Below are 15,859 nucleotides of genomic sequence, written 5' to 3'. Positions count from 1 at the left end.
GTATTGACCTTGGACTTCGACAGTAACCTCAAATCCCAATGCTCGCTTATATAACGCCTGAACAATATTTAAAAGAAAAAAAAAAAAAAAAAAAACACAAAAAGGTGATATGTACTGATCGTAGTGGGGAGCCTACCTCCCCACTACAATATCTATGCCTAATATTCTAGTGACTATCCCACGATATGGACTTCGCCGTAATGTATACTTAACAAAGTATACTACGATCAATCCTAAGGGCAGTGGATGATTCCATTTATAGAATTAGGCGTCCTAGAGTGGAGCGGTTAGCGTGCTAAGGATTATGCAGGGCTTAGGTACAGGCGACTGATTGGATACATTGTAGGCTCTTGTATATCACTACCCCAGAGTTCCGGTATCTTACCTCTAGGGCTATTATATAGTTTAAGCGCGGGTGGAGAGAGATTGAAGGTGAGAGAGTTATGAGTTAACAATAGGAATGAGCAAGAGGACAATAGAATGAACAAGAGAGCAATAGAAATAATAAAGAGAAAAATAGATAGGATCAACGGAATCCATGGATGGTCGCCGTCGCCCAATTGAAGCAAAATCACAGATATAAACACTACCCTCCTCCCCTTTCCTAACTGTCCTTTCTTTTTCCCTCAAACAACGATCAACCTTCTGATTTCTGTACCACTACTTTTCTTTTTGCTAAACAACAATCTCCTTGCTTTTTTCCTCAAGCAACGATCAACCTTCTGATTTCTGCACTACTACTTTTTCTTCACCAAACAACAATCACCCTTCTGATTTCTACAACCTTGCTAGTCTTATCTGACCGAGAAGTGAGGCTAAGATCAGTCCCTCACTTTATGCACAGACTGACATTTTGTTCTCTTAGCAAGATGTCGCAGTTACCAGGATTAAAGTTATCCGCAAAGCAATCTGTGGTCGCAAGCCTAAATACTATCCCCATCTCATTCCCAACCAAACCAGTCTCGACCAGAAAGCTTCCTGACCTTGAAGCAGCGCTGAAGAAAGTAGCTTCCGCACGGAGCAAGTTTTATGTGCGAAAGATTGGCATATTGATCCGGTGGGAAAACGATGAAACTGGCGCAGAGAATGATATGGTGACAATGGAATCAACTCTGAAACCGCTTGGGGTCCAATGTAACAGATTTGTGATCCCGAATTCGGACAAAACACCAGCCTGGAGCCTGCAAGAGAATCTCAACAAACTCCTTGGACAATGTATCCGGTCGTCACTACCCTCTCTGTTCATTTTCTTTTATGTTGGTCATGGTGGCCTCCATGATGATGCTCTGTGCTTTACGTCACGTCATAAAAGAATTCTGTGGCGGTCTATTAGAGGTACTCTGGAATCTGCACAGTCAGTGGATTCTCTGGTAATACTCGATTGCTGCCACGCGGCTGCTGCAGCACGGCAGCCCAACTCGACCACGAATATTCATATCATTGCGGCGTGTGGAGTTCATGAAATTGCGTCCGTACGCTCAAGTACCGCTTCATTTACCCAAAGACTGTCCCGCGCCGTGCAAAAGTTTAAGAACCAACAGAATTTCACAACGGCTGAGTGGTACCAGCAAGTACAAGTCGAGAAGCCTAAGCATGCCCCCCACGCCGTGTTTGAAACGTTTAGCGGCACCAGGGCAATTAGCCTTGCGTTCAGTGATACTAGTCGATCCCGCCTCCCTCGGCCATTATCTGGAGTGAGCCAAAAGCACATGCTGGTGAAGCTGACGCTTGAGGGGCAACGAGACGCTGTGGATAGCTTTTCAAAAGCCGTTCGCTCACTCCCGCCGAACATGAAAGTTGAGATTTGCAATGCATTCGAAACCGATGCCTCTGTTTTCTTTATCCTACAGATTTCATGGGAAGGGTGGGTTCTGTGGACCAGCGTTGTACATTTGGACTTTGTGGGTGTAACGCTCGGCCCTGATTTACTCCCCCGAAAAGCCATTCCCCCTGCCTCAGTCTCTGGGGAGAATTTGCCTCCTGAAGACCTCTCTTTCAAGGAAGTATGATAATTTTTCTTTTTGATATTTCCGTTTAGCTTGGCTTGCACTTTGTTCTGCTTCGCTTTTGCTTTGCTCTTCTGTGTCTTTTCTGTTTCTCTGCTTTTATCTATCCTCAAGATAATTTATCGCATTCGGTGGCAGACTGAGATCGGCGCTCTCAAAGAAAAGTGCCGATATGTTGTACATCGCACGTTTATCCTTGAGTGCACGAGTGAACTCCGGTACGACGCCGCGTAACTCATGGGCGAACCCATTGTGGTGTCGAATGCCACGGATAACAGCGAAGCGTTGGACTTTTAGTCCCAGACCACGAGGAATCTTTTGGCCACGAATTGCGGCATTGCAGTCATCTCTATTGTATCGAGTGATTCCGAGTCTTTTTTCCAACGGAAGATCTTCCAGGCGGAATTTGGTTTTGCCCATGATGATAGATCGGTGAGTTCAAGCTATTTTTCTAATAGGTGGAAGTGAATTTGGGCCATGAAGGATTGATGGAGAATACCAAGTACTCAAATGAACTGTATGCAATGTGCATGGCTTATACTGACTCATATGGATCACGTCTTCTACCTAGGTACTTTCCAAAATCGGCTCCCGAGGCGCCAGGTTGGATACCCACATATTATTCTGCGGGGCGTGCCTGTGCGTTGTTTTATGATGAAGAGCGTGGAAATAGCCATGTCCAAAATGGATCGGCGGAATGCCATTCTTTATATATCAGAATATGCCAAGCAATGTTGAAGCCGAGGAAAATCTTCCCACCGAAGTGTGTTTCTCGGGGTAAGGAAGGCGATCCGATTTGGAAAAGCGTCACCTTGAAAAGTACGTGCAGAGTAACTTGAAAGAGGGTAATGATAACCCTCAATTCCAACAATTTGCTATAGACATTGAGCGCTGTTATCCTATGACTGCACTTTTCAGGAACAGCGGGGTAGTCTACTCGAGTGAGTGGACAAACGAGCCTTTGTAAGAAGTGAGGATTGGATTTTGGTAAAAAGGGAGCTTAATGTAGCGTCTAATGTAGCCACTTTCGGTAGCCGATTTACCGTCAATTACCATTGTGCTGAAAATCGAGAGATTGTCTCTTGCATGGAGATATCATCGTTCTTTTACAATATTAGTAAAAGTATTTAACATAGAGCAAAGACATGTTGTGTATCTTCCTGTTGTGGATAACCAGATTTTGGTCCATAATACAGACACTGGGTATTGTATTCAGTTAGATATGCTTGGGACTGTCCTTGTTAGTATCATGGAGGAGCCTATAAACAGTGACTATTAAGTAAAATTTAAAACATATGTACATATGTACTACCTGGACAGGTACCTCGGAATAACTATACCTAGGTAGGGTAGTTGTGTATACATACACTAAGACTACGCTAACATATACTAAGACTAGCGCCGGCTCGGATGCCGGAGACTGTGTAAGGCGAAGGTGTCTCGGAGATCGGTAAGAGGAGGTCCGAGGGAGGTACTTTATGCATATTTTATAATACGAAGTATACACAAGTACGACCTGTACGAATACGACGTATAACTAATATGACGTTAAAATTACAGTATAATGTCTTGGCGTTGAGGCCAATATGGTAGGATGTCACATGCATTATCGTATAACTTTTTTATGTACCGATGTATGATGTGTATAATTCCAGTATCATCCAATCAACGGGTTGGACCGAAGTATGGGATGTTATCTGTCCGCTGCATCCACGACTGCCAAGAAACCAAGCCAGCCTTGTGGACTCACCTTTTTGAAACATTACGAAGCATTCGATATGCGGTGTATGCCCCGGTGTATGGGTGTATGTCCATGGTAAAAATGCAAAATTCTAAAAAAATAAAAAAGATTCCAGAGCTGTTGATTCCGGTGACTCCCGTGGCTGTCCTGGCTGCTCTGGCTGCCCTGGCACCTGCCCTGGTCATCCCTCTATTTTGAACACAACCAGATGGCCCTGAACCCCCCTCAGTTACCTCCATACCTCAAATCCTCTCATTCTTAAGATACATAGTTGTTGCTAGGGTCTCTTTTTTCCTTCCCTTTTCACTTCAAGAGGCGGTACATAGATCCTGGTTCCTTTGATAGCCACATCATGGGAGCTGGAGCGGTCATAGAGCCTCTGGTGGTTATTGTTCTCTTGTTTGGAGGCACCTGGATCAACCGCTCTGTGGGATCATCCTCGACTCGACGTTACAGCCGACGGAACTCGAACGACCTTCAACGAGCTACTTCATCTGATTCTCTGGAGTCGGGATACTCAGACCAATCGACAAAGGATGGCCTATTGGGCTCTCGGTCCCGCTCACCGCCAGTCCCAGAAGATAGATGGCACAAGCGACAGATTAGACTCCTAGGGTTGAACTTTGAGGTGTCATCCCCGAATACGATCGTCTTCCAAGACCGCTTGCTCAGTCGGTTGCTTCGAAAGTTTCCTTTCTTGGTGGAATGTTGGTATTGGGCTTTGGTTTACTGGGTAGGTGAATTTTGCTATGTGCTTCCTTAATCTATAGCCTTGGCCAAACCCATAACTCATAAATTCGTGCAGACGTACCAGCTCGGTCGCGCCTTTACCGCCGTCACTCTCAAGGATGACACCGTCGATGTTGCGAGGAGACATGCATTGCAGCTAATCGTGATCGAGGAGAATTTGGGTATATTCTGGGAGACCTTGATTCAAAGGCGCTTCCTTCGCCAGCCCCTTGTCATGCCTTGGATCAATTGGATATACTCCTTCATACACATTCCCGGGACAATCGCGTTTCTTGTCTGGCTCTACTACTATACTACCGTGCGGAATCGAATCGACGAGGCTCAGCCTGGAAAGCCCAGGGGTGCTGTGAGTGGGTCACCTGCAGGTCCTCTACTATACCAGGCCCGCCGGCGGACTTTGGCTGTGTGCAATCTTCTCGCATTTGTGGTTTTCACTCTTTGGCCTTGCATGCCACCTCGGTTACTGAGTGACCCAGTCGCGGATGGTGAAGAGGCGGATCTCGGCCGCAGTTATGGGTTCGTGGACACGGTGCATGGTATCAACGGAGCAGGCAGTGTTTGGACAGAAAATCGCTTCTGTAATCAATATGGCAAGTTTTGTCTAACCTGAATTTTCTCGATGAATCCTTGACTTACTGTCAGCAGCGGCAATGCCTTCCTTGCATTTTGGGTACTCTTTAATGATCGGCCTCACACTGATAACAATCCCTTTGCCACAACACCACCGGCGCACAATCCTGCGTACTAGGTTGACCCGAATCCTGGGATTGAATCTCCCGTCATGGCGCCGCCTTGTTTGCGTCACACTCGGCTTCCTATATCCGTTTACCATCCTTGTGGCCATCGTTGCCACAGCCAACCATTTCATTCTGGACGCTGTTGCGGGAGCTCTTGTATGTGCCTTGGGGTGGTATTTTAATAGGGTGCTGCTCAATCTGTTGCCACTGGAGGACTACTTCCTTTGCCTTGTCCGGATCCACAAGCCGGAACCGTCACTTCTCGATATCCCTGAAGAGGATCTCCCCACGAGTGAAACTGCTTCTGAGCATGCTCGCATCTGAGTCCACTCACTAGGGTTTGGCATTTCCTAGTCGATTCGACTTTGGATTCAGCGTCTTTTCTTTAGAACTTGATACCCTGTATGAACCCCCAGCCAGACCGGTCTGGTTTATAATCTGTGCATATGGACCTTCTAGTTATTGTTACCCAGTTCTCTCTGCTGTGTCTCCTCTCCTGTACCTAATTGGCCAATTAATATGTTTATGCAAGTAAGATTAAGATTCTTTGTTTGCCAGAAGAACCTGAAAGATGAGCATCTGAGGATCTAACAACATCCTTTGTCTACATAGTAACATACATGACTATGACCGTATATTTATACATTATACACATATATACAAAGACAACCTAAATATACAAAGCAAACCTCATAATAATATTTCTTTTAGGTGTATGATATAAAAACATAAAAATCTCCTAGGAAAAAAAAAGCATCATCTTTAGTTGGGGGTTGCACTTACATAGAACTCTCGATGCGTCCAGGAACCAGAAATCAACCTGTCCGATTTGTTTCGTTTATCCCTCGTATTCGCCCATCCCCATTCAACACCCAACAATCCCGATTATATTGTGCTTCATAACATGTACGTCGTCGCCGTCACCGACACGGGAGCCGCGAGTTGACAACGTGAAGTCATGTCGAGGTACAGAATCGCAAGCTCCCTAGACGACCGTTCATTTCACGATCTGCTCACGGTGAAGTGATTGCATATCATTCGATACGATCTCAAGAACGGTTGGCAACCTCAATCTATATTGTCAATCTATTTGACAAATTGTGATTGCTTGCAAAGAGATTCGGACTGCATGCGACTGAAGATAAATGTGATCAAATCGTACCCAACACCAATACACAAGCTCTGGACCAGATTGTTATAGCCTATAACAAAAGGAACATGTCACTCTTCTTGCAGTATGGTCTGGTTTGAATCGAGGAACTTGCAGTGGAGTGAAAGGAATCTAACGAAGAATGCCAGGTTCATCCGCATGTGCTCAGCCATGCCCGGAATATCGTGGGGTATACAAGAGTATACAAGACATATGAATGACGGGAAGATGTTCCTCAAGAACAACCACCAATTAACTGCATATCAATTACCAATTGATTTTGCGCCGTGTTGCCAAGATATATGGTGACTCTGAAGACATACCCGTGAACAGCAAGAGACGTCGAACCCCTCATCTGCTGTGTGCTATATTCCATCAACCTGCGAGACGGAGGAGATCAGAAAGAGTCTCGGTTGTTTCTTCGCTTTATGCCGAAACATTTACGATCTGTGGGATAGACAATCCCACCATCCTAGTGGTCACTTGCCACTTCCTCTTCCCTCCCCCTCTTCACACCTATTAGGAGTTGACAATACATCGTATTGACATCTCTAATACATGCCCCCCGTTTTGATGCACCTATTATCTATCGACATCAAAGAGGTATGTAGCTATTCAGAGCTATCTCAGCCCCTATGCGCATTGTGCAACCCTCTTCCATTGTCCACTCCAAATACCATTCCCCAAGGCTGTTCAGATCTGAAAAACAAAACAAACCATCAGCCTCATCATCTCCAATTCACCGTTTTACTTGTTGTGTGGTGACCTTGAAAGTTGTGGCGTCATTGGGGGTCTTCCGTTCTCAGACGCGTCTTGAAGTTCCCGCGCCTTTCGCGACTCTCTTCTCTTCTCCACATCTCTCCTACACCTCCCCTGGAAGCTTCCACCCACCACCTACCCCAGCTTCAATCTACCAATCGCCTACTGATTTTTAACTTATATCATCCCAGCTTGCCAATATGGCTGATGATACCCCCGTGTCTGCGCCCGTCGAGGGCGACCAGCCCGAGCGCGCTACTGAGCAACCCACTGACTCCGAGAAGAAGTCTGAGGGTGTGACTGAGTCGGAAGACAAGCCTGCCGGTAAGCATGGACTGATTGATATCACTCAATCATTTTGCGCCTCTATTTCCCAGCGCTGTCCCCCGGTCGGGACATCCTGTTTCTGTGCGACACTAACCCACTGTTTCTTCCAGAGACTGAAGCCACGACCGAGAAGAACGCGGGCGCTGAAGCTGAGGCCGATAAGCCTACTGCCGCTGATGAAGTTCCCGAGGCCAAGGCTGATGGCGAAACTGCCGAAGCTGCACCTGCCGATGCAGAGGCTGCTGCGCCCGCGGAGACCAACGGAACCCCTGCCTCGGCAAAGAAGTCCTCCAAGAACCGTCGCACCTCCACTGGTGCCACTCAGAAGCTGAGCCGCAAGAAGTCCCAGAGTCGCATCACTCACCTGGACGCTAAGCCCGGCCAAACCTATCTTGCACGCCTTCGCAGTTATGCGCCCTGGCCCGCTATCATCTGTGACGAGGGCATTCTGCCTCCCAGCTTGCTTGAAACTCGCCCCGTTACCGCCATGCAGAAGGATGGATCCTACAAAGGCGAGTATGGTGACGATGGCAGACGCGCCCATGAACGTACCTTCCCCGTCATGTTCTTCGACACCAATGAATTGTAAGTCAACATCCGCGCACCCTCTACGCTAGACGCGAATTTGCTGCTGACTATTTTTTTTGACAGTGCCTGGGTTCCCAACACCAACCTGACCCCGCTCGACCCTGCCGAGTGCAAAAACATCTCCGAGAAGAATAAAAGCAAATCACTCGTCAATGCCTACAAGGTCGCATCCGAGGGCCACAACCTTCAGTACTTCAAGAAGCTCCTGAACGAGCACCAGGCAGCTATTGACCAGGAAGAGGCTGAGTTTGAAGCTCAGGAAGCAGAGAAGGCAGCTGCCAAGGCCGCAAAGGAGGCCAAGAAGGGTAAGCGCAAGAGCAAGGGTGCTGAGACTGATGTTGAGATGGAGGATGCGGACGACTCCAAGAAATCCAAGGCTCCTTCTAGGAAGCGCAAGAAGGACGTTGAGACCGATGCTGAGACGGAAAAGGTATGTGTTACAGGATCATTGCGATTTTGATCTCGCTCATCTCACAATATTATAGCCCGCTAAGACTCCCAAGTCCAACACCAAGCTCAAGTTGACCACCCCCAAGGCTCCCGCCGAGGACACCGGAAAGAAGACTCCCTCAAAGACCAAGAAGGCACCTGCCAAGAAGGGCAAGGCAGCTCCCGCTGCCAGCGACGAAGGAGACAGTGCCGATGCTAAGGAATCCGAAAAGCCCATTGACCCAGAGGAGTTGAGAAAGAAGAAGGAGAAAGAGAGTACGCAATCCCCCGTCTTCCCCGACGATCCCGATCAGGCCAGCTTATTGTACATTGCAGTTCTGTTCCTCCGTCACAAGCTTCAGAAGGGTTTCATCTCCCGTGACCAACCCCCCAAGGAAGATGAGATGGCCAGTATGGCCAGCTACTTTGACAAGTTGGAGAAGCACTCGGACTTGGAGGTGTCGATCATCCGTTCGACCAAGATTAACAAGGTCCTTAAGATGATTGTCAAGCTTAACTCAATTCCTCGGGATGAGGAGTTTAACTTCCGCCACCGTGCTATGAGTATCTTGTCTAGCTGGAAGAACATCCTGGACGCGGACACTCCCGGCCCTGCTGACAAGGATGAGAAGCCTGCGGTTAACGGATCTAAGGAGGAGGATGGCGTTGAAACCCCCAAGCTGGAGACAGAAGAGGAGAAGGAGCCTGAGTCCAAGTCGACCAAGGATGTTGATTCTCCCATGCCCGACGCGGATGAGAAGGCCCCCGAGCCGGAGAAGGAAGAAAAGCCGGAGAAGGCAGTTGAGGAGCCCACCGAGGAGAAGTCCGAGGAGAAGTCCGAGGAGAAGTCCGTCGAGGCTACTGCTTAAGTAGTCTAAGAATCACGACTTTGCAATGTCTGTTTTCTTATTCTTTTCCATTTGCGCTCTCATTCATGTTCTCTTCTCTGTCTCTGTTTCAATCTACGCGGTTCTGCCGGTTTGTTTCCTTTTTTTATCTTTTTTGTCACCTGCCAATGCAATACTGGGATACGGGGCTGGACCAACCAGCAAGGCTTCTTTGAATCAATTGAAAATGTGATTGTTCTTTCTTTCTGAAGTGGCTTCTGCACATTGACTTGTGTCCTGGCCATGGAGCATGGGAGTTACCTGGTTCTGGGTCTTTTCCCAGAGGTTGCACTCCAAGGATCTCTTTCGATGTCGAGCCCATTGTGTACCAAATTGGGCCCAGAGTATCGGAAAGAATGTTGTTTTATGACGTGAAAATGAACAGAAAGGTCCCCAAGGGTACGTAATGGAGAGGCTATGTCTTCTTCACTGCATGTATTGAGCTCTTGAATACAAGGATCCATAATAGCTGTTCAGTAAACCAGTAAACCAGTAAATAGTAATAGTGGAACGGATGTAAGACTCCGTGGAAGGTTAAATTCCATGCAATTGAGGTTATTTCTATAAAATGTCTATTTGAATGTAGTCAACGTATCGACGGGAGAAGCATGAAATGCTTATATGCCCAGCTCTTTGCAAAAAACCAAAAATCCCCACGCCTTCTATATATAATGGATGCAGTTATACATCATGCTCCTCGAAACCAAATGAAAAAGAAAACACAGTATGACGCCGGTTCGATGAAATCCCCAGATTTCCTGTCCAAATCACTCATGCCTCACTCGCACCAACGCCATCTTCGACAGCGATGACAACTACAACGCAGATATCATCAACTTTTCCACCGCGGTAATAGTCACCCGGGTGGTAGCGCTGAGCCTCCTTAGCAAAGGGCCCATCGCGGCGATAGTCGACACTAGCAATTTTCGCCTCGCCAGCAATCGTGGCCGCAAGAACAGACTGCAACGTGACTCCATCCTCAGGTCCAGACTCGGTATTAGCCGGGTCCTTGGAAAGCGGCGAGCCCGATGGAGTGGGAAGAGCATCAGCCAATCCACCTGGCGCAGCCAATGCACGCAGGTTCTCCGAGACCCCAACGCCAGACTCTGTAGCTGTCCACGCGCCAGTCATAACCATGCGGCTCGTGATGAGCTTGAGGATATCCTGGTTGTTGAGATTATCAAAAACGCCATCGGTGGCAATAATGAGCACATCTCCATGCTGCATCTGCACATTTGTGACCGAGGCATCACGGGGGAAATCCTCCAAAAACGCCCCACCAAAGACAGAAGCCTGGGCCCGCATGCGCGGCGGGATCACACTAAGCTGGTACGGGGTATTAAAACCGTGGGTCTGCGGAACCGAGTAATGATGCACCGCTGCCCTCCTCAACAACACTGAGCCTGAATCACCCAAATTGGCCAGCTCGACCCGTCCATCCGGCAACGCGACGCCAACAGATGCAGTACTCCCACCCGCGCGGATGTTGGGATCCGCCACGACCTGATCGTATCCAGCCTGTATGAGGTATTTCGAGTGCAAGCGCTCGGCAGGCTCATGCCAGGTCTGCGCGGTCTCCGCCATGTAGTTGCACAATCCATGCGAGAAGTCTGCCGGATCGACGCGGGATTCCGTCCAGCCTCCTACACCGTCTGCGACGCCGAAGGCGACTGCTTCGGCATTTGTGTCTTGGTAGTCTGAGATGCGGTTTCCGATGCGGGTTACGAAGAAGGCGTCTTCGCCTGAGTCTGGGCGGTTGCGACGGCGACTGACAGAGTTCTTGTCCTTTGAGACGCCTAGGGCGTCTGCTGTTGGGTCGAAGTTGTATGCATTTTTGATGGGGTGGAAGCGGCGGCCTTTGCCAGAGGAGGAGACGGCCACGCGGTAGGAGAGGGTTGAGGACGAGGGCTTTTCGAAATTGGTTGTTGGGGTTGCGTGGAAGGCTCGGCGGGAGGGTTGGCGGGTTAGATTCAGGCTTAGACGGGTGTTTGGTCTGAGCCTTGCGGTATGGGAGGACAAGCGGACATGTTGGGATTTGAACAGGGAGGGTGTGTATGTGCTCGGATTGGTGGAGATTGAATAGACGCCGTCTCGAACGATGGCTTGTAGGCTACTGCAGGCGGAACTGCAGGCTCTACAGGAAACACTTGGCGGGATCATCTCAGGTTTGGGAAGTTATGTATAGTTCCCTCGTGGAGTATGAGCCTCCTATTTGAGAGCGAGAGGAACAATAAGAAAGAGGAATTAAGAGGTATAAAGGTTGAATCAAAAAGCCAGAAAGCCAAAAAAAAAATCCAGGAGCTGAACGAATCTCAACGGATAAGACAAGTACCCGCCCTTATCGTCCGACCGCCTGGCGTCATTGATTTTTCGTGGATACCAGATTTCTCAGGCAGAAATTATTAAATTGTATGGGGTTGGACTTGGTGTGGGAAGGACATATATTTATACAAAGAGAGAGGGAGATAGGGAGAGCAAGAATAAATTCAAATACTATCCTCATGAGTAGTTGAAGTCAAACATATACAATTTGATCAGACCTGAACTAGTATGCTCTTCAACGCGTTACCGCCCAAGTCTATCAATTATTCTGCCGCCCGCAACATCTTCTCTCCCGCCAACCTTTTTCTCTTCGCTACAAGATACCCCAATTCTTTTCTTTTACTCAAGCGCAAGTCTTTATTAATCTGCTTTTTGAGCTACTGGAGAAGCACAAGCTTCTAAGTTGCCCAATATGATGCACCCGGCGCGACAAGCATATGTCGAGGAGACGGAAGACACAGACATGGGGGGCATCAGCTATGCCGATCTTCGTAAGTCGTTCTCGAAACACGTTTTATTTGACGCCTACTAATAAAAATATAGCCACGGACCAAGACTATGATATGCCCACTACCCCAGGGGGTATCCCAACCGAGCGGGCCTCCGCCATTCTATCACAATTTGAACGGAAACGGAGAGCAGCAGCGATGGTGGTTCCAACAGATGACACACGAGTACGCTCACGACTACGAGAGCTTGGGGAGCCCATTACGCTATTCGGCGAAGGACCATCAGAGCGACGCGATCGTCTGCGTGAATTGTTGACCGACATGGCGGAGCAACAAGGCGGAGTCGAGATAGAAATGGAAGAAGCGGAGGAAGAAGGGGAACAACAAGAAGAATTCTTCACAGAGGGCGGGAATGATTTACTCGAGGCGCGGAAATATATTGCGCGCTATTCTTTGCCCCGCGCAAAGGCTCGTGTGGCCCGGCTTAAGGACGAATCAACAATTACACTTCGAACGCATATCAAACATCGCAAAGCCGTCAAGGAGAAGCTACAAGGATTTGATCTTTACGGGTCTCAGATTGCTGGCGATCGGCCGGTTAGCATTTGTCGATTCGCGCCGGATGGACAGACAATCGCTGCTGGAAACTGGAGCGGTGGGATCAAATTGCTCAGCGTACCCAACCTGGAAGAAAAAGCGAGTTTGAAGGCGCATACGGATCGAGTGGGTGGTTTGTCGTGGTTCCCCGGCGCCACTCTCCCCAGCTCGAATGTCTCACCCTCGACTGTCAATTTGATCTCCGGAGGCGGCGAAGGAAATCTCAACCTCTGGGCCCTTGACCAAGAAAAGCCGCTGGCTACGTTAACTGGCCACTCGGGCCGCGTATGCCGTACCGAGTTCCACCCTTCGGGTCGATATGCAGCATCGGCATCCTTCGACAGCTCATGGCGGCTGTGGGATGTTGAAACGGCAACCGAGCTTCTGCTGCAAGAAGGCCATTCGCGAGAGGTCTATACAGTGGCGTTCAACAACGATGGCTCTCTTGTGGCCAGTGGTGGATTCGACAGCATCGGACGTATCTGGGATCTGCGGGTAGGACGCAACGTGATGATTCTCGACGGCCACATCCGCGAGATCTACGGTATGGACTGGGGTGTTGATGGTCACCGGGTACTGTCTGGTTCCGGGGATGGCTGGGTCAAATGCTGGGACTTGCGACAGATGAAGGAGACGGGTGGAATTGGTGCTCATAAGAGCGTGGTATCGGATCTCCGCTGGTACAAGGGTGTAGAGTCTGCGTCATTCTTGCCTTCTACGGACGGTGGGATGGACATTGATGGCGCTCCACCAGCTGCCGATAAAGCAGCGGAGGCGCCCTCGCCCAAGAAATCAGGCACATTCTTTGTGAGCAGTGGATTTGATAAGAGTGTCAACATCTTTAGCGCGGATGACTGGTCCCTCGTGAAGTCGCTGAGCGGCCACTCGGGCAACGTTCTCAGCACGGACATCAGTGACGATGCCAAGTGGATTGCTAGCTGCGGTCACGATCGTACTGTGAAGCTTTGGGGGATTGAATGATCCAGGTTTATACATTGGCTCTTCAACTATCGACTTTGTGCCTCCTAATTGGAAATGGCATACAATCCAAAGAACAAGCTGTAGTTCGCTGAATACATATATGTAAGAATGTAAGAATGTAAGAATTCTCAAGTATCCAGGTCGATATCCTTATATCCTTCGTAGTCTGTTCCTGAATGGTAGTCACGTGCCAAATGCGGGGATGACGTAAAGCGGTACGCCGAGGGCTTTTTGTCAACTTTGAACTGATAGCTCTTCTCTTGACCTTCCCTTGACCATAAACATACTACATAGTCATGGCTTTCCGTTCACAGAGAATTGCGCAGCATCTCTGTCGCACAGCAACCCAACGGCCACTCTCACAGCCAACCAACTCGCTATCAAACACAAGCCAAGATGCATGCATGCTCTGCCGATATCGCCAGCCAGCGCGAGGACTCACAACCCTCCCAGCACGTCGATCTCCCATAATCCAGACACCTACGAGACAGCGCCGCGCTGCGTCAACAGAAACCTCTACTCCAACAGAACCAAGCAAATCCACCCTCGCCGGCGCACCAGACATAACCAACCACTACACGATTTTCCCTCGAACGCTACCAGCCGGTCCACCACCTGGCTCGACGTTCGCAATCTCAACCAGCGACCTCCGCCGCGAATTCCTCCAATTGCAAGGTCTTGTCCACCCGGACAAATACCCTAATGGAGCAGAGAAGCAGCTTGCCGAGGGTCTCTCAGCCCGGATCAACGAAGCGTACCGGACGCTTCTGGACCCGCTGCAGCGGGCCCAGTACATTCTACGGGAATGGCATGGGATCGACGTGACGGCGGAAGACGCGTCGACTAAGCATGCGCTTGATGCGGAGACGCTGATGGAAGTTATGGAGGTGCAGGAGACTATTGAAGAAGTTGGGGCTTCTGCTGATGCGGAGGCGCAGATCAATGGGCTCAAGAAGGAGAATGAGGGGAGGATTGTTGAGTGTGTGGAGAGACTTGGGGAGGCGTTTGAGAAGGGGGATTTGGAGGCAGCGAGGAAGGAATGTATTCGATTGCGATTTTGGTATAGTGTTGGGGAGGGGTTGAGGGAGTGGGAGCCTGGGAACACAGAGATTCGGTTGATGCATAGTAGTTGAATGATTTATTTTGTATATTATGGGATGTTTTGTTTTGGATATACTATTTGGATAGACTACTCTACTCTTTTTTACATATGACATTTAGAGAATCTTGGATGTATGAAGTATATATTCTACGGGTGCCAATTATCGTCGTGGATTTGGGTGCTTTTTTCCCCATAGGACAGTCGTTTAAGCTTGTTTCAAGGGAAAAGAGGGGCAAGGAATATATTCAACCTGTCGTAGACGAGTCCTGAAAGGATTGAAATACCTATTTTTGTAAATCTATCCATAAATATCTTTTGTACTCCGTAGATGTCCTTGCTAATCCAACCTCGGTATAAATTAGGTACCTTTTTAGGGCATCGTTGTCACCATTGACCGCTACATCCCAAATATCGCAATATCGCAATATCGCAAATATCCAAGACAAATCAAAATTAAAAAAAAAAAAATTCAAAATAAGTGAAGCTTCAAACTCCAAATGGAGCTCTCAGGAACAAACCAACCAGTGAGGCCACAGATTGGGTTCTCTCGAGGCTGGGGATTGGGCACAAACCTGCTGACGCCAACGTCGCCCGACAATTGGACAGTCCAGGATCCAGTTATGACCAGCTGTTCTGTATGGCTGCTCTCTATGGTTCTTCTGCGTTGTTTTTTGGTCTCGGTGAGAGCGGCATTTCAATCAAATGGGTTCAAATGAACAGATGGAGGGTGGTTATTGGTATTGAGAGGGTTTAACAAGCCAGACATCGAGAATATAGTGTAGGGCGAGTAGACACGACAACATCAAGTCTCATTTTGGCCCCATTTCGCATATCTTTATAGAGTCATCAGGTCTAGCGTTAGTACAATGGGTCCTGGAAATGCTTCCTGCCCCCATCACAGCTGCACACGTTGCAGACTACTACCTTTGCCCAAGAACCCTTCCGGTGCCTTGGGAATCGGAGGTAAAAATATTTAATGGGACTATCCTGCATGTTAGAACGTAGATTAATTTCATCTCATCCCTTCTGTAGAA

General features: G+C 48.6%; 7 protein-coding genes across 7 annotated transcripts; 5 read left to right on the top strand and 2 right to left on the bottom strand.

Moving 5' to 3' along the window:
* Nucleotides 1-869: 869 nt before the first annotated feature.
* Nucleotides 870-2,009, top strand: N7487_009664 (uncharacterized protein; the record flags this gene model as incomplete). The annotated part of the gene is made up of 1 exon (XM_056877394.1): nucleotides 870-2,009. The coding sequence occupies one exon, from the start codon at nucleotides 870-872 to the stop codon at nucleotides 2,007-2,009; it is 1,140 nt and encodes a 379-aa protein (XP_056725974.1).
* Nucleotides 2,010-2,105: 96 nt separating this feature from the next.
* Nucleotides 2,106-2,426, bottom strand: N7487_009663 (uncharacterized protein; the record flags this gene model as incomplete). Its single annotated transcript, XM_056877393.1, has 1 exon — nucleotides 2,106-2,426. The coding sequence occupies one exon, from the start codon at nucleotides 2,424-2,426 to the stop codon at nucleotides 2,106-2,108; it is 321 nt and encodes a 106-aa protein (XP_056725973.1).
* Nucleotides 2,427-4,099: 1,673 nt separating this feature from the next.
* On the top strand, nucleotides 4,100-5,558 carry N7487_009662 (phosphatase PAP2 family protein; the record flags this gene model as incomplete). The annotated part of the gene is made up of 3 exons (XM_056877392.1): nucleotides 4,100-4,480; nucleotides 4,553-5,087; nucleotides 5,143-5,558. The coding sequence occupies 3 exons, from the start codon at nucleotides 4,100-4,102 to the stop codon at nucleotides 5,556-5,558; spliced, it is 1,332 nt and encodes a 443-aa protein (XP_056725972.1).
* A 1,785-nt stretch (nucleotides 5,559-7,343) lies between these two features.
* N7487_009661 (uncharacterized protein) lies at nucleotides 7,344-9,356 on the top strand (the record flags this gene model as incomplete). The annotated part of the gene is made up of 5 exons (XM_056877391.1): nucleotides 7,344-7,467; nucleotides 7,581-8,055; nucleotides 8,122-8,488; nucleotides 8,544-8,763; nucleotides 8,824-9,356. The coding sequence occupies 5 exons, from the start codon at nucleotides 7,344-7,346 to the stop codon at nucleotides 9,354-9,356; spliced, it is 1,719 nt and encodes a 572-aa protein (XP_056725971.1).
* Nucleotides 9,357-10,145: 789 nt separating this feature from the next.
* On the bottom strand, nucleotides 10,146-11,534 carry ppmA (type 2C protein phosphatase PTC7; the record flags this gene model as incomplete). The annotated part of the gene is made up of 1 exon (XM_056877390.1): nucleotides 10,146-11,534. The coding sequence occupies one exon, from the start codon at nucleotides 11,532-11,534 to the stop codon at nucleotides 10,146-10,148; it is 1,389 nt and encodes a 462-aa protein (XP_056725970.1).
* Nucleotides 11,535-12,108: 574 nt separating this feature from the next.
* N7487_009659 (putative pre-mRNA splicing factor) lies at nucleotides 12,109-13,723 on the top strand (the record flags this gene model as incomplete). Its single annotated transcript, XM_056877389.1, has 2 exons — nucleotides 12,109-12,187; nucleotides 12,240-13,723. The coding sequence occupies 2 exons, from the start codon at nucleotides 12,109-12,111 to the stop codon at nucleotides 13,721-13,723; spliced, it is 1,563 nt and encodes a 520-aa protein (XP_056725969.1).
* Nucleotides 13,724-14,019: 296 nt separating this feature from the next.
* Nucleotides 14,020-14,856, top strand: N7487_009658 (J-type chaperone JAC1; the record flags this gene model as incomplete). The annotated part of the gene is made up of 1 exon (XM_056877388.1): nucleotides 14,020-14,856. The coding sequence occupies one exon, from the start codon at nucleotides 14,020-14,022 to the stop codon at nucleotides 14,854-14,856; it is 837 nt and encodes a 278-aa protein (XP_056725968.1).
* Between the last annotated feature and the right edge of the window lie 1,003 nt (nucleotides 14,857-15,859).

The sequence above is a fragment of the Penicillium crustosum genome (genome assembly GCF_028827405.1).
Source record: "Penicillium crustosum strain IBT 35664 chromosome Unknown utg000004l_segment0_segment0, whole genome shotgun sequence".
NCBI lineage: Eukaryota > Fungi > Ascomycota > Eurotiomycetes > Eurotiales > Aspergillaceae > Penicillium > Penicillium crustosum.
The sequence above is the reverse complement of the archived record's forward strand: the minus strand, read 5'-3'. Positions and strand labels throughout refer to the sequence as shown.